Raw genomic sequence first — 18,746 nt, forward strand, 5'->3', positions numbered from 1 at the left:
CATGAGCCAAGAATGCTTTTTGGTTTGGCAGTCTTTATCTGATCTTTGGGAGAGGTTAAAAGCCCAGATACACAATGTGGAAATTTTGAAACTTTTCCTTAATGTAATCATCATTGTGTGAAGGGGATAAGAAAGAAGAAAACAATCTATTCTTTTTCAATCTGCAAAAATAAATCTAAGATCTAGTTAAAATTCAGTATATTTACTCACTTTTTTATCATGGTTTTGATATACTATATGATTTTTATCTAGTGTTTAAAGAAATCCTGTATATTGATTTATAATCGTGACAAATGTCACTTTTAGATTTTCAGGGGATTGATTTACCTCTCTGATATCCTTTGTTTTCCTTTCTCTGTTTTGTGCTCATTTATATTAACATCTCTTCTAGAAATTAGAGACAAGAAGGTAAGGTGGAGGAGGGTGAAAATTCTAATCAGTCATTTTTTTCACCTGTTAAAATGGTTGAAGAAAGACAGCTTGGCAAAAGGAAGCTGAACTTATTAGAAAGAATATAATAATGTAATTATTCCTGGAATTGCTTTAGTCCTAGAGTCCTTTGTCCCATTACTAGAGAGAATTACAGAGAGGCTGAAGTCACCACGATGGAATTCTTTATCATTTGCAGCACCGAAAGTGTCCCTCAAGTATTTCATTGACCAGAAGAAGCCAGCCCCTGATGTGCGGGCATGCCAGTGAGCAGCTCTTATCTATGATGGCTAAAGCAAGCAAGCAAGCAAGCAAGCAAACAAACAAACAAACAAACAAACCTTTATCTCCACAAACAAAATAACAAGCCAAACCCTAACAGCATTGAGAGTATCTGATGTGTCTACTGATCTTAAGCAACAGCGTGTAGTTCAGAAACAGTTAAAATGGAGAGACACAGCTTAGACTGGGTTTTTACTGAGACCATCGATGTATTTTGAATACACTAAATGTTGAGAAAAGTGTCCTACTTTCGGTGAGTTTGGTTTTGCAAGTACAGTGATGAAAAATTTCCAATGACAGCTTATAATTAGGTATCTCACAGTTAAGGTAAACACTAGGTTATCCACTAAACATAAAATCTGTATTCAATTTTGCAGGGAGATGAACCACTCTGTGTTATTAAGGCCTAACAGGGGCTGTGTTCTGTTGCAGGCAAAGAAAGATAAAAATTATGTTTATATTTTTTGAACAAAAGTTTGAGACTTTTTCTCCATTTTGTAACAATTTGTTCACTCTTTACCAAATACTCTCTGAGTGCCTCTTGCAATTGGGTTGAAAACAAGTGTATGCCAGATGCCATATTAAGTCCTGTATTTATATTAACGAATAAGCTTTGGCACCTTCCTTTTGAAATTTTATTAATTTTTGGTGCATATTTGTCTTTTTTCTAGTCTTTAACTATGAAAGTAAGAATCAAGTCTAACTTGCTCCATGCTGAATCCCTAGGTCCCAGGATAGTGTCTGGAACATTCTTGGTGCTTAGTAAATATTAGTGCAATGAATGAATGAGTGAAAACTAATAATGACATTATAGTGTGATGCACGTGAATAGGAGTTTGCATAAAGTTCTTAAGATACCCAGAAGAAGCCCGAAAGAACTGGAGAACAAGAGAGACAGGTCCCAGACATGTAAATTGAGACTTAAAAAAGTAGGCATATTCCATAAAGAGGAGAAGACTGGAAGGGCCACTTCACGCAGAGTGCAAGAAATTAATGGGCAGCAAGAAGGTGGCATGCCAACGGAGGGAAAGGGGACTCTAGGTACTTAGTTAGGCAGAATCTAGGAGCAGAACTGCAAGCCCCTCTTCAGAAGCTAACAGCCTTACATTCCTGTGGGAAGACCAGAAGAATATATACTGTGAAACATTTTAATTTGGTATTTTTACTAAAGAACCAGATTTTTGGAATTAGGGGAGAATTTGTGTAACAGATTCTGTAAAAATCAAGGGGTTTCTTTTGGAGGGGGGGAATGGGGAAGGGTTAAGTGAACTTTCAATCAAAATCACTTAATACATTTTTCTTTGGATGGGATTAATTTTCAGACACTACAAGTGATTTTCAAACACATAAGCTGATTTTGGAGGCTATATTGGCTCTTTCAGAAGTTATGTCCACAGTCCATCCCAGTTCATAAAATTAATTTTGTGGGTTTCCAAAGCTACTCTGGGATGAAAACTACAGTTTAAAAGTTCTTAATTTGCAGTCACTGTTTTATTTTCACTGGATTATTTCAATACGCCAATGACAATTGGTAAATAGTGTTCTTACCAGTGCAACAATCATGCATGTTGATCCCTATTCTACAAATGCTAGAAGAAAACCTTTTGTTCTTCAGTAAAAATAAACAAACAAACAAACAAACAAATAAATAAATCAGTGAAAAAATCTTCAATTAGTTCACAATCCAGATGAGAAGAAAGAGCTGAATATTTCTGTCTTCTCATGTCAGAAAATAAATGCTAAACTCTGACCTTGCAAGATGAACAATAACATGTGTTTGAAGCAGTCTGATTGACAGACGGCGTCCAAAAACCCGAGGGTAATTGGAAACAGCAAGCAAAATAATAGCAAATGTGTTGTCATAACAAATCAAGCTGGTAGCTTCCCAAGGTCGAGGAGAGAGGATTCTTTCACAGGATGTAAGCTGGAAATAGGGGCTGGAACTCGGGGATTGAAGGCAAGATCCTGTCAGGTACAGAACTAAGAACTTTTACATATATTAGCAATTTCAATCAATCCTCAGGAAGAAGGTATTATTACTCCCATTTTGTAGATGAGGAAACCAAAGTTTTGCTGTCTTGTAGTTTGGGTGTGGTGGAAAATCTCTGGTTTCTGGATTACTGTTTTCTGCTCCAGCATCCACAACAGACACCGCTCAGATCTTAGACTAATAGCTGCACCCGGGCTAATAGTTCCTCCCATTTACAGATGAAGAAATAGATGTGAAAACATGAGTGCTTGTTCCAAATCACACAGGGAGTGAGTAACAGAGTTAAATTCAGAACTCAGTTATCTTGATTCCTAGTGAAGTCCACTTCCCATCGGCTGAACTGCACCTACTCTCTACTCCTTCTATACTGCATATCATACAAAGAGAATAGAGGGTTTTACTCTATTATAATGGTGGCATTTAAAATGTATGCAATTTTGCTGTTTCTGGCTGAGACTACATAAGTCACAAAGTTATCAATTTGACAGTATCAACCTAGGAGTGTGAATAGTAGTGAAATGTATTTAGGGTTTATTTAACTTGTGAGGTTATTGAATGGAAGAACGGTGATGACATTTTGCACAAAGAAGGAAGAGACTTAATTTGTTCTCTTTCTCTCACTTATTAAATAAAGGCCTTGAGTCACAACAAGCTAAGCAGTTATCTCCATGGAATGAGACCAATAGCACTGTGCTGCCTTGAAAGGTGATTCTAAGTTATGTGTTTTCACTTTCTACAAAGAACTCCAAAAGAGTTAGAAAGTCAGGAACAAAGTTCCTAAAGATGTTGTAAATGAGGGTCATTTACTTGTCTCTCCTAAGAAGTTAAAAACAAAACAAAATAACACAGAACAAACAAACAAAAAATGCTCAGGTGCCAGCCATTTTGAAAAATGCGATCTGAAAAGCAGTACATTTTATGGCCTTGTTTGCAGAATTATGAATTAATATGTGCTCATAGCCCAAGGCCAAAATATCCCAGTATGTAGAAAAGTTTTTTAAAAAGCTATACATCTATCACTGCTTTCTAAGCTTTCATGGTAATTTGCATGACTGGGGAATTAAATGGATCTGTGACACAAATACACGCTAATTTATGCAGTAAATAATGGCATATTTTAAAGAGATTCAAAGTGATCATAATAATGGCAAGCCAACTAGTCTTTGACAATTAGCACTGCAATGAATGCAAAAACACAGAGGATAAGGGATAGAAATGAAGGTGATTCTCAGAGGTCATTTCCAAGAATATCTTATATATTTACATGACACATGGCCAAACTAGGAATTTTGTGTAGTCTGTACGAGTGGCAGTCATGTTCAAGCTCAACAAGAATAGAAGAAACAATTTGAGAACTGCCTTTAAGAGAAGCTATTGGGAGAAGAAAATGAAACAGTAACTGAATGAAAACAAGAGCAATTGAAGTTAATACTTTCAAGATTGCTCAGTAAGTAAGAATTATGTTTAAAAATCCAATGTGACTGTTTCTAAAAGATTTGAGTGTGTAGCTTATTGCTCAGAAATGCTTTTGTAAAAGGATAACTCTATGTTTCTGAAGTGATCCAAATTATGTTTCAAGTTATTGTACTTAAACCTTGAAGTATAAATAAAAATACAGAAAAAAGGTACATATGCTTGTCATGACTTGCTAATTAATTTGTTATTTCTTCTGTTATCTTCACTTACCTATAACTTAAAATTGTGGTTCTCAACTTTAATATTCCAGGGCCCCACTACAATTTTGATTTGCTAAATTTGGGGATTGCTCTGGAATCTCATTTTAATAAGACTTACAAGAAGTTCTCATATAGGTCAACTGGAGCCCATACCTTGAGAAATATAGACTTAGACCAATTTCCATGGGTGAACTCTGAATTTGCACCTTTATTATGGAGTGGTTGGATATAATATGTGCTCTCATATATATATATAGATTCAAAAAAAAAATATATATATATATATATATATATATAGTAGAGCACATATTATATATATATATTATATATATATATTATATATATATTATATATATATATTATATATATTATAGCACATATTATGTAGCACATATTATATAATATAGCACATATTATATATATTATATATATAATATATATATATTATATAAATATATATATATATATATATATAGTTAGCATAAATCTTACCAAATCTCTGTGTCTGGCAGCACAGAGCCAGGAGAGAAAACAGTTCTTGATGTTGGGAAAATCCCGTCTCCTCATATTTAAAATAAGAGTTGGATTAAATGCTGTCTAGACTCCTATGTAGTTCTAATACTTTATGTGCATGTCTGATGCCTGGCAAGTATTTCTTGACAATTATGACTCATGTGTTGGCCAGTGTGGATGGAATGGGCCAGGAAAAACATAAATCAGTCTTCAGGCCATGAAATCAAGATTAAATAAGATTCTCCTCCCCACTCTCATATTTCAGCCACAACCTAGGGAGCTAGAATGGCAATTAAAATTTTAAGGAACTGTCTACATGCAATCAGAAGTCAAATGTATTGATTGTCAAGCTGCCATCTCTCCGTGGACAGTTGATGATTAGTATAAATAAAAATTATGTTTAGAATACTTTTTAATAATTCTGTCACCAATAAACCAAACACAGCTGACATCATTTGTATTACAAATAATTGAATTCAGAAGGTTCCCATTTGACTAGCTCTATGTTAAATGAAAAACCAAATCTTTGAAGTGATGCTGAAGAAGTTTTTTTTTTTTTTTTTTTGTATAGGACAGGGACTGTGACATTCAGTCATAGAAAATAATAGTAGGCTATTCAATAGGAATACTGAAAATACTCTATATTAGAGAAATCATGATTTACATTTCCTTGGTGTATATTTTACAGAGGGCTATACATGATATAAGTGGTTTTAAAAAAACTGCTTGAGAGTTGATTCCAGTCACAAATACAAATTTACTTCATATTTCCTTAAAAACAACTATAAGTAGTAATAAAAAAAATGCTCATTATTATTTATTTAAAATAACTGCATGTTATGCAATACTGGTACTTAATATTTCAAAAAAAAATTACTGCTTATTAAGAGACATTTGCAAATACCTATAGCAAAGCCTGAGTATAAAGTGGAGCCTCCCCCATTCATTCACTCATTCATTCATTCATTCACCTGTTCACCAAACATTCAATGTGTGCTACCAAGTGCTAGATGCTGCTCTAGGCACTGGAGATGTTGGGGGCTGGAGGGGGAATGAGAACTCTGTGTTCTCATGAGGCTTAATTCTAAGGGGTTAGACAGACAACAAACAAATAAGGAAATGAATATATAATCTAACGAATGCTAAGTAGAAAATAAGAGTAAGGAACAAAGGGAGATAGGAAGTTTTATATTGATTTGTCAGAAAAGCCATTTTTGGTAAGGTGCCAATTGAGCAGATCCCTGGAAGTGAGGAATGAGCAATAGAAGAATTGGGGAAAAAAGAGTTCCAGGCAGTGAGACAGAAACCGAAAAGTCTGAAACATCCTAGTAAGTACAACATGATATGAGAAACTCAGGCTTTTTCAACAATATTAGAGGCTCTCCTGTAGCTTACGATCTCTCTTTTCCACTAAGCCTCTTTAACCACTCAATCCAAGTGACTTCCTGCTCCCCTCAACAGCAGAATTTAACTTGTCATTTAATACAACTAAATGTGGCTTTGTTTTGTTTTGGTGGTAGGATGAGTCTGATCTCTTCGATTGTAAACTTAAGAACCAGGATCATACTTGATGCTATTTCTGACACCAACTCTTCGCTTCCTCCTGCATGCCTTGGTATTGAACTTATGTCAGATTCCTAATAAAGGTATTTGATTAACCAAAGGCTGTGTATGCAAAGGTTATTTGCAAATTAAAGTCCTTAATGGGAAATGTTTCCTTGTCAGGATATCCTGGGTGTGGTATAGAATAATTATTAAGATCTAATATTTCCATTTGCAACTGTAAGCACTCATCTCTACATATACAAAAGCTTACGTAAAAGAAGAAACACATAACAAATGAGGAGATATATTAAAATGCTTTATTCACAATAAAGAAATTTTACAAATATAGTTTTTAAAAATTATGTGTAATCTATTATGTTTCTCATAACATTAAAGATTTATATAAAGTTGGAAATGACAGAATGGACCTACGTACAAATCAAAAACAATCAATGTAAGGAATGAGTAATACAGATGAAGGAGTTATGACAAACATTGAGTTCTGTAAATTGCCATACAACTTATATGTGTAATATGAATTGCACAAAGTATACCAAAAACATAAGCAGAAACACAAAATTAAGTGCTATTTTAATTATCTCTTTTTAGGTGAAACTGCTGAAAATGACAGACACTGTCTACCTAAGGACTTCAGTTTAAAATAATTAACATAAAATAGAACTTTAATTAAATTACATCACCATAGTATTAATCTCTTAATTCATTTACATTTTTGGTGTTTTGGGATTTATGTTAAAAAATTCAAGTTCTAGAATGGGAAAAACTTTATTCTTGCCATTGGCAGAGTAGTACAATCTTTTTGCCTACTTATTCCAGGATACTAAAGGTACATTATAGTGCACTGGGAACATAAACCTGATCTTAAAATCCCATCTTCTACAGAAATACATATCATCTTTGTGCTCTTTCAAATCGAATTGGAAATCAAAGAAAATTAACTTAAAATCAAAGAAAACTACATATAAAATTGTAATCTAAATACATGCGGTCCAATTTTGGCAATAATCTTTTACATTTTGCCTCTGAGTCCTGGAAAAAGGACTCTCATTATCTATTCATTTCATAAAGTGTCTGAAGATATGAGTGGAAGATATTCTGGGTCTCAAAACACATTAACATGAAAATAATGATGTACCAAAGGATCTTTTTCATTTACTAATTTTATTAATTTATTCTTTGACATATACCAATGTACAATAGTGAAAAAAAGAGCAGGGCGCACCAGGTGGTCCTTTCAGACAAGGAAAATCTTTTGAAACACTTTCAAAAGCTGAAATAGCTAAATTAAGACTATTGAGATCCAAGAAAATAACTGTCTTAAAAAATATCAGGTTGAACCATATGAAATTGCTAATATTGGATAGTTTTTAAACTACAAATGCAACCATTTCATATGCTTCAGCTTAATCTTGGGGGTTGCACTGATCTATTTTATCACGGTAGGTTGAAAATGCAGGTGGTTAAAGTCTTTGTACCTCAGAATATGCATCATCATATCAGCCCTTTCATGGGACTATATATAAAATATGAACCAATATGATAAGAAAACACAAATTGTTGCCAAATCTATTCTTGGGAAAACTACTCATATCTCAAAACAATGCTTTGAAGAATCATATAACTATTTTGATCTGCTACAGATTGTAGAGATTGGCAGTGTCCAATTCTATACATTGGTTCTAAGCTGGAATCTCTATGTTGAATTTAACCTGACAAAACATACTATACTCTTATTTGGCGTAAAAGCGTATTAGATTTTCCTCAATTGACTATGAATAGAAATATTGGCAAAGCTTTCAGAGTTAAATCCCGCTTTCATAAACTGAAATGAAAAAATGTGCTACATTTGAGAAAGGTCTTTTTTCAAATCTGAAAAATCTGAACCAAATGTAATACTTTCTTTTTGTCAAGCAAAAAAAGTTAAAGATGAAATGCAAACTAAAAATCATATGAAATACTCACCATCTCTTTAGAGAGACCCAATTCTTCATTTATTCAGTAAAAAGCGAAAGCTAACATACTAAAAGTGATACTATTTCCCTTAAAAATATAAAATTCGGTAATAGTGGAGATGTGCAAAACTTGAAAACTCTCTTTGCTATGTGGTGGGGAATAGAAGAAATTAACTAGTACATGATCCAGAAATGACAGGGCATTTGAAGTAAAATCTGAGAACTAATTCACAAATCAGGAAACACTAATATAATTAACCAACAAAAATATACTATGGTTCTAATGAAATGAGGTCAATATGCAATGATCCTTTGGGATGACATTCTAATTTGAATTAAAATGTGAGTGAAGTATTTCAGAAGACATTCTATCAAGTAATGATAGACCCGCATAAGGAGGCTGTCACAGTTATAAGATCTGTCTCTGGTGGATAGACAAACCATATTAACATGAAATTGAAAAGGAAAAAGCTTTTTTAATATTTAATTTATTAATTATGGCTTTTTGCAACATGGCAAAACATTACAGCTTAAAGCAGACATCATCTCCTCATAGAGGAGAAAAAAGTTTTGCAGTCAAATCAAAATTGTAATTAAGAGGTCATTGGTATACCATTCTATTCAGTTTAATAAAAATGATTTTATATTCCTTTATGAACTCCAGAGATAATAGATTACTTAAAATAAAAGAACCTGTGATCTACTGACTGAAAAATAAAAGGTACCATAAGAAATTTAGGTCCATCTAAGCCTATAATAATCAACATAAAAGACTGCAAAACAATTTAGAACTTGGAATAATCACAGACCTAGTAAGAAAAATCATCATGTGCCTGAATATCAGAAAAGGAATTATTAAGGTATGCAGTGAAGGGAATGGAGCAGAGTAAATGATAAAATGTCTTTTTATTTTTCATTGACTTCAACTTCCTTTCTATTTGGAGAGAGTATAGGGAGAAGATGTGCCTCGGTATTGAAGATCCAATGTTCCAGTGGAAGCAGATCATCATCAGAAAATATTAAGTACAAATATCTGGAGAGAGCAACATGAGTATATGAGGCAGTGAAACCACAAAGGTACAGCAACAAACATTGATATCTGTATTCATCTTAAGGAGAGTCATGTACAACAGTCAAGTATAGCAAAACCCCAAGGGAATAAACTCATTAATGCAGAGTGAAGAAGCTACTCTGCTTTGGTATTAGCGTATGAGACTGTCAAAACAGTCCCAAGTTATCGAACTTACACAATGACTGAAATCACACGTGCATTGCCATGCATGTAGAATGGCATTCAGAGGCAGTCATATTTGATAGTGTTTGAATGTGTTCATGATAAAGACATCCACAAAGAAGATCTGTCCAGGTACGTCAGCCACATACTTTTAGAATAATTTTTACTTACTTTAGTGTCTCTGCCAGGAAGAAACTCTGCTGCACATCGTCATAACTGTTGTGTTTGAGGTAAACATCCCTTAGGCCTGAATAGCCTCCATTCACTCTGCAGTGATTTTCCAGGGCCTAAGTTACAACGAAGGGAAAAAAGTGGCCACATTTCAGTAGACTGATTGCCACTAATTTTTGCTATTAGATTGTCAAATTAAAAAAAATATATAAGGATTCAAGTCAAATGACAGATTATAACAGTTTTAGGCGAAAATTTTAAAAGCTATGAAATATAAATGCAAATAGTATATGAAGAGTTAAAGCAGGGGTCTCAACCACTGGGGCCGCAGATTGGTACCGGTCTGTGGCCTGTTAGGAACCGGGCCACACAGCAGGAGGTGAGCAGCGGGAGAGCGAGTGTAGTTTCATCTGGATTTGCAGCCACTCCCCAGCACTAGCATCACCACCTCAGCTCCACCCGAGATCATCAGGCACTAGATTCTCATAGGACCACCGGTCTCTGATGCCAAAAAGGTTGGGGATCGCTGAGTTAAAGGACATATGGACAATATATCTTCTCTCCTAACTGGAAACATTTCTAGTTTTCGAATAATTTTTCAGTGATTTTTACCATATCCTCCTATAATTTAGAGATTAATAGAAAGATTATTCATGTCAAAAGGGATTGTAAACCACTGGTTGAGAAAGTAAAGTGTATTGGACCAAAAACAGTTGCTACTATAATCAGAACATCTTATTTCTTAAAAATTGATTGTGGAGTACTAATTAATGATATTGGTGACAGAGATAAAGGAAGAAAATGAAAGCCGTGAAAAAAATGTGGCTTGTATCTATTTCTAAAATATATTTTTCTTTAGTCTAGGCTTGAAGAAGATGGGATGAATCCACTGGTAACTATCTAGAGAGAAAATATCTTACATTCAGTTGTCTGACTACAATGAGTATTTGGAATAGAGATGGGTTGGGCAGCGTGGGAATGAAAATTTAAGTAACAACCAAAAATAACTTGCCTTCCATTAGTCAGCTGCCACCAAGTTAACTGCTCTTCATATTTTGAAATTACATTGGCTGCTTTGCTCGCTATCAGGTCTATTCATCTTTAGCAAAGTTATTTTCTACTCACCATATCTTACTAATCCTATTAACTATATGGTCAGAGAAAAATTACCATCTGAAATCTGGTTCTAATTCACAGAATGTGGACAAAAAAAAAAGACTTTAAGACAAAAAAACCTAATATTTCTAACAAAATGAACAAAGAAAACTTTAACAAGATAAAGTTATTCTTAGGTTCTCATGTCATTTAAATTTATTTTTCAGTTTTCTCCTATGAATCATAACCCTGTCCTTCTTTTTTACATGCATAATTATACCCCATTTTTCTCCCATTGAGCCTAACTATCAAAAAGATGGAGAGCATAGACCTTGCCATATTAGTTGAGGGGAAAAAAAAAAAAATCTTTATTGGCTAGGAAAAGGTTTTGGAGGAAAACGTGTTTCTAAGAATGCAGAGCCCAGAAAAGAGGAGAGAAAAAGCAAATCCTGTGAGGAAGGACATGGCAGCTCTCAGCTTCCATCTGCAGATACTGATAATGAGGAAATTGATTTTTGCGAACGAGGGCTGGAAGGCAGAAGGGACAGAGCACGGGATCATGAGGAGAAGCATTTAATTACCAGGTTAAAGAAAATCTAACTGGTAGCCTACATGTATAAAGAAAATGTCTTATGATTTTGTACTTTTTAAAAGCTCCCGGGAAAATAAGATCAACTTTAAAAAAAAAAAAAAAGCTTTGATTATGTTCTTAGCTGCAGACAATGAACTAAATGGGGGAAAGCCTAGCAGAAAGGAACTTTTAGGTCCAGTTATTACTTTTCCTTCCTTCCTTTTTTGATCAAAGTTCTTTTTAGTAAAAACTCAAACACCAGATACACTGGAATAGGTTAAAAATGATTTGTAAAAACAGAAAAAATTGGGATTTAGAAGAAATAGGCAAGTTTATTATTATGGAATGTGACAGAATCCTATTTCCAGACATTTCTTAAAAGAGATTTTAACCACAAAACTTTTCTTGGTTTTTCTCTTGAAGTCTTTGGGTAATAAACAAAGGAGAAGGCCAGGCCACCTTCCCTCCCATAGAAATTTCTTTAAGCTCCTTCTTTTGTTATAGAAAGAGTTGTTTTGGAGGACTGACAATGCCCAATTGTTTTTCCTCTTTTTGGTTTACCGCAGTCATTGTCTCTCACAGTCCTAGTGTGGAGATACATAGTAGTTAAGAACACAAGCTAAAGTTTTAGGGGGCTGAATCCCAGCTCTAGACTCTCTGACTGTGGCCTCAGAGGTTCCCGAACCCAGGCAGTGACCCTTTGCTCAACATGGGGTTGTCGTGAGAGTGAAATAAGATGAAGACACTTCATACAGTGACAGGGCCCGTCAGACATTCGGAGAGGCCTAGCTACTTTTATTTTTTGAGGCTTTTGGTAAAATAAAATGCCGAAGAGGCATTTTAAACCTTTAAAAAATAAGAAAACTTTCAAGTTAAGTCTAAATTATAAGATTTTAAGAATGTAAAGCTAGGGACAAGCAGCTCTCCTGGGCCCGGTTTTACAGAATCTCAACAGTGGAAGAAAGTAGCTATGTAGCATGGCCTGATCAGAACATCATTTTACTACAATCTCTTCTTGGGACTCAGCCTGTAGGCATAGGGACCACCTCAATTTCAGTAAACTCTAACATTATTAGAGTCCATATGTGACTTTGATGTACGAACAGCAGAGGGAAGGTCAGGAGAATGTTTACCAGGTTAGATAAAGAGCTGATCCGTGGAGATCTTCAAGAGTGGACCCTGGGGAACAATGCTAATAATAAGGCTAACTGACCCCAAAGGTGGAACCAGGCACAATGGACTTATCACAGAATCTGAAAACAGGGGTAGAGCCTGGGGAGGAAGAAGCAGGAACTGGGAAGACAAATCACTGTCTGAAAGCCAGAATGTTCACATGGAAAAGGTTAAGATTTAGAGGACTAGAGAAAAATGTCTGTGCAAAAGAACGTTCCTATAGAAGGCTTATTTGCTACTGTGGCCCAGTGGAGACATTATATAATCTTTACATATCTATATTTATAGATATTATATAATCTATATTTACCTACATATATAAATGTATATGTATAACTTTCAGTATGAGCTTTGTCAGAATATTAATTACACATGTAATTGGGAGGAATTTAATAAAGTCTTCATGACATTAGTAAGATAAAGGAAAAGAACTATCCAAGTAGATGTTTTTTCTGTTAGGTAAATTCCCAAGTGCTTGAACACCTGTGATTGATGGATTGCTGGTAACCTATAGAGGAAGTATCTAGTGCTGTATGCTGGATTATATACCTTCAAATCTTGTTTGAAATTGCTATTCAGAAATGTAGTTAAGCCATAGAAAGCAGGTTTATCAAGTGATCAGTGAAAGAAAGCTGGGAAGGAAGTGCTAGCCAGACGATAGAAAGATGGGTAACTAATACTTTACAAACTGTAATTATGGGTGAGAACAAGCACAGAACAAAAGAGATGTCTCAATAGTAGCTAAGGTAATAGTTAACATCACTGACCATAATTTCAATGTAAGCCAGAGGTTTTATAAATCTATTAAAAGAATATGTTAGACCATAGCCTGCGGGAAACAGCACTCAGAGAGAAGTTCTTGAGCCACACTGCTCAGCCCTGAAAGACCACAGCTGGAAGCCTCATCATGAGAAGGTAGAGGGAAAGGACGAATGAGGATACGGACAGTTGGCAGAATGTGCTGTCTTCAGATAACTGAGGACCTGAAATGTAGAAGAGAGAGAGAATTTCTTTCCAGTACCCCCAGAGCACAAGACATTGTCAATCCTAGTTTCAAAAGAATTAACTTTCTAACACTTTCGGCCATTAAAAATGAAATGAATTGCTTTATCAGTAGTATATCCTCTTTTGCTACAAAGTCCTAGAATTGATGAGGAATAGCCATCTGGCAAAGATAAAGAGAGGAGTCTTTTCTTTCAGTGGAAGCCTGGATTAGGTGATTTTTAAGATCCTCTATGTTTTAGTTTGTATTCTCCTGAGAACACAGCATAAGACAAGAGTTGGATGCAGGAAGTTTTTTGGGGAGGTGATATCGGGAAGTGAGTGAGTGGGAAGAGAAGGGAGAGGAGCCAATGAAATACACTGAGCAGATGACAGCTGTGTGCCACAAGAGCTCACTCCCGCTGGAAACTCTCTGAGGAACTGTGTAGGTTAGGTTGCATCTCAGAATTATTCTTCAAAGAAGGAAGAATTTACATTTCTGTTGTATGTTTCTAGCAAGTTCCCAAATGATGCTCATGTTGTTAGCCTGGGAACCACACTTAGAGAACCACAGGGGCAGGCCCCGTCAGACTATGCAGTTGAGGATGGGATCAGTGTACCCTGAGTCGCATGGGCTGCATGAAGGAGGAAGAGGGGGAAGAGAGGAAGGAGTTAAGAGTAGACTTTTGGCTGCTGACCTCCAACTGGTGCTCCTCAAACCTAAATGTGCACGAATCATTTGGGGATTTTGTTAAATGAAGATTCTGTTTCAGTAGGTCTGGGGTGGAGCCTCAGATTCTGCATTTCTACCAAGTGCTGCTGATGCTGGTGGTGTGTGGACCCCACTCTGAAGGAAGAGGCACTTCGCCTCCCTTTCCCTGGTTCTGGCCTTCACTCCCGCACAGCTACATGCTACAGTAACTTCCTAACAGAGTTCCCTGCATCTCAGTTGTGAATAGTCCAACTGCCCCCTTAGATCAGTCCACAACACTCCCTATCAACTACAGAATCCAGTCCAGTCTCCTTGGTTTGGCATTCAATGCCCTTTGAACTGAGTCTCCTGTGTGAATCCTTAATTCCAGTCAGAATCTCTGTAAACCAACCAACCAACAAACAACAACAAAACACCAAAAATCGAAAACGAAAACAAAAACCCAAAACAAAAAGCAAAGAAGGAAGGAAGACTGGAATAGTTATTCATCAACTCCAAAACCTCACTGGTTGAGTGAGGGTCGCCCCTAGGACCATTAACTCCCACACTTTCGCAGACCATAGCCAGCTGCCTGGGAAGCAGCTCTGAGTCAGAACAGCTGAGAAGCACAGGCACTTGAAGTGACATTGCCAGCATGTGAGGGCACTGCCCACTGCATCTGCTGCTGAAAACAAACACAGGGGGCCAAGGGGATGTGACACAGAAAAAAAGTGCTGCCACACCTTCTAAGCCTATGATTTTTCTGCTTTAAAAGAGGCAGGAGCCGCCAGCCCTCCTCCCTCCCCACCATATCTCAAGTTCTAGTAGAAGCTACTAGTGGCAAAAACGGGATCCCTGTGTTGTGACACAAGGAAATAATTTTACATTATATTCTACACTAAAAGTCAGCAATAAATAAAATTCCTAACACATAAAATGAACCTTATTACTCCATAAACAAAAAAAACTCCCCTGAAGAACCAAGCAAATCAAAGCTTCCTGCCCATATGGCAATAGAGATTTACTTAATTTCCATTTTGATCAATCTGTCATACATTTTTCACATTTTAACATCTCTAAAATTGGCATGCTGTTATTTAATTGGTAGTGTTATACTTTCTTAGTGGTATATAAAAGAATGGTGTTTCTTATTAATTATGGTGTTTTGCATTTGATGAAATGCTATTCCCAATATTTTAAACTATTTGCATATTAATTATTTTGTTGGCTTATTAAAGACTGAAATAATTCCCTATCACCAAAGCTTAGATAAACTTCAATTTTAATACATTTTTTAGAGAAAAAAACAAATTTAAAGAAATTGGAATTACTACTGAGTAATCATAATTAGAAAACTTTGCAAAAAATAAAAAAGAGGTCTAAGGAATTGCTATTACTTAAAATGACTGATGACTAATGATAAGACACACACTAAATGAAGAGGGTTAATAAGCGAGATTCATCAACGGCTTCCTAAGATTAAATTTTACACAAAGGCAATATTCATCTTAAGATTTCCCAAGAGAAGTAATTCCTAATGGACGGTTTTTAAAGACAGCTAACTTTCTAACAAAGAGAATAAGAGAGTGTAATTTAAAGCAGTTGCTTGTTCTTATCCCCTGAATTCCTTCCCACTCCTTTCAGAACAATAGCTCTTAAAATTAGACATTGTTTAATGCGTATCCTGGAGGGTGCCTCTGCCGGCATCCAGCACACATTAGTTTAAGAAGATGATACACCATATTCAGCAGGAAGAGACCCAAGAGGTGACAAAGATAATTAAAACAGCACACTAGTCAGATGGAGAGCTTATAGATATTCAGAGAAAGCTGACGTTAGTGAAGGACTATTCTTGCACAAGTAGTTCTTCCATAGGTTCTTTCTAAAACCAAGGAGCTAATTTACTCCGAGTAAAAGCATATGAATTATCATTTCAATGCCCAATAGAAAAAAAAAAACACCTAGTAGTTTTTGAAATAGATAACAAGCAGGGGTAACTATACTCTAGTTGCCTGTAACCCTTTGTGGAATTACGTGGTTATCACTTCTATAGTCATGGAAACTTAATTTTATAATATGCTTTTCTAGATATCTCCTTCAATATTTGTCTGTCTATCTGTCTATCTATCTATCATTGCGTTAAGCAAAACTGAAGCCAGAGATGTAGGATGACCTAATTGAAAACACTCAGTCCTGAATGGAAAAAAGTCTGGTTAAAGCTTTAAAAGTCATAGAAGAGATGATAAACTAGACTTATAGGTATTACTGAACATTTTTTCCTGAGACATTTTTCTATAAGAAACATAAGCAAATTAAAACATCACCTCTACGGCTTCCCAGGCCCATTTCCTGTACTTTGGATCATGAGTCAGTCGCCACATGTACATGTAAGTCTCAACAACCTCTGGTCGTAGGATGTAGTATTTTTCATTTTGCCTTGTAGCAATGGCTTCAACACCGCCATCGAATCTGAAAGCTTCTGGTCCCAGTTTCACAACTAAAAAATATGCAATGGTGACATTGGTTATTGTCCTGGACAGTGCCTAGTGTCTATAACTTAAATGGAACTAGAAAGTACAACATTTAAAAAAGGTGCCAAGTCATTTCAAGGAACAATTATAAACATCATATAGTAAAAAAACTACTCAATATATTCTTAAAATTTAGTCATTTAAAAGAGTCCATTTTAGAAAACGATAATGATTGTTTATTTTCTTTCATTTAACCACCATTTACTAAGCACCCACCTGGTAGGTACAAGGCACCATGAAATACCTTACTAGCTAGCTAGAAAGTCAGTGGCTGAGAATTCTAATGCATGAAAGATTATTTAATCTTTTTTGCTTCAAATTCCTATTTTATAAGAAGGAAGCCAGACTCGTAATCTATTTCATGGAGATACTGGGAAGATTAATAATAGTTTACAAAAAAAATACTAAGTTTCTTTTGCACTGGGACAGAAACTGTTACCCAATGTTATTTATCCAAATGCAGAATCAATCAATTAGATTGTCTTAATCCTTTACAGCTTGGATTTTTGTTTCTTGGCAAACTACGGGTAAATATTTTTTATGTAGAAAAGCAGTGCCTCAAACTAAAAACATAAATTCCTTAAGATATTAATCACGATCATCAAGTTTCATCAGGCACAGTGGATAGGTTTTTGAGGGCAGCAACAAAAAAAATGAATGAAGTAAAAGCATGTGGGGATAGATTATAAGTGAAGAATAGCATGTACTCACATGTACGATTATAAGATTCATGACAGGTACGGGCAATCTCAGCCCCGAGATGAAGGTAGTGCTGGGTCAGGCCAGCGGGAGCGTCGTCTGCCCCAAGAGCAAACATGCCTCCAGCAAAGCAGGTCAGATGGCCCATCTTGTGTTCTAGAAGGCCCCCTTTCCATTCTGCGATGTACGTCAGTCCCTTACTAGACTTGCGGATCAAGTGAGTCTCAATTGCCTGAAAATGCAGAACATTTTCGACATTTGTAATCTCTTCTCAAATTTATACTACCAACACCACCTCCTCCCCCCAACATTAAAGTAAAGGATAAAACATTACTTACAATTTGAATTTGGTGTTACAAATTCAATTCGACCTGAAATTTTATATTACTGCTTTACGCCTCTAGCCTATGCCTTATTTTGGTTAGTTAGAATGAGTGCTGTTGGGCCAGCTCAGTCAGTTTTGCTTGGTTCTAAAACCAAACACCTGTAGTCTTCATAACCAAAAAGCTGTCCCCTACTCAAAGACAGGTCACTGGTGTAGTGGTCACAGTTGGTTTAGTGCATTTCCACTTTTCACAAATGGAGAAACAACAGAAAGCACAGGCCCTATTATGGATTAGGAATTGAGCATATCTGTGTATGAAATCAGACTGGTATTTACTCTTCTTTTTGCTTCTGTAGGTTTGGAGGGCTAACAAAACAGAGGGGGAAAGAGGAACTGTTCTCAAGTCAGATTGCTAGGCTTCAAATTTCAGCTCTGATGAACTTTTTTTTCCCCCTATCTGTAAACTTTGTGGGCAGTTTGCTTGCTGTATCCCTAAATCTCAGTATCCTTATCCATAAAATGGGAATAGTAGTATCTGCTGAGAAAACCGCAACATTTTGTTTATAAAGTGGTCCATACTGTGACTAGCACCTGATAAAGGTTATTTATCACATCATCACATCTCCATTGTGGTAACGCTTGAACTAAGTTTCCTGCTAATAATTCTACTAAAAAGCACATTAGTATACAATAAATAAATATATTTAAAACTAATAAAATCTGTAAGTTTGAGAGAAATGATAACATTTACAATAAATTATTTATAAGACATCCTTTATTTCTGCCTCAGGACTGTTAATGTTCTTTTAAAATAGATAGAGAAAATAAAATAAGCCTTATATTTTAAAAAGCAAAAATAATGTGTGT

General features: G+C 35.6%; 1 protein-coding gene across 3 annotated transcripts in view; it reads right to left on the minus strand.

The window, feature by feature from the left end:
* Positions 1–8,880: 8,880 nt before the first annotated feature.
* MAN1A1 (mannosidase alpha class 1A member 1) overlaps positions 8,881–18,746 on the minus strand; it is a 140,347-nt gene continuing 130,481 nt past the window's right edge. For all 3 annotated transcript variants that reach the window (XM_039871427.1, XM_039871408.1, XM_039871418.1), the window contains 4 exons: positions 17,567–17,786; positions 16,649–16,821; positions 9,814–9,929; positions 8,881–9,441 (listed from right to left, as the gene is read on the minus strand). In XM_039871427.1, the coding sequence (XP_039727361.1) occupies positions 9,315–9,441; positions 9,814–9,929; positions 16,649–16,821; positions 17,567–17,786 (636 nt within the window). In that variant the 3' untranslated portion in view covers positions 8,881–9,314. The remainder of the gene's footprint in view (positions 9,442–9,813; positions 9,930–16,648; positions 16,822–17,566; positions 17,787–18,746) is intronic.

Source organism: Pteropus medius, unplaced genomic scaffold (genome assembly GCF_902729225.1).
Source record: "Pteropus medius unplaced genomic scaffold, Ma_sr-lr_union100, whole genome shotgun sequence".
In the NCBI taxonomy this organism is placed as follows: domain Eukaryota; kingdom Metazoa; phylum Chordata; class Mammalia; order Chiroptera; family Pteropodidae; genus Pteropus; species Pteropus medius.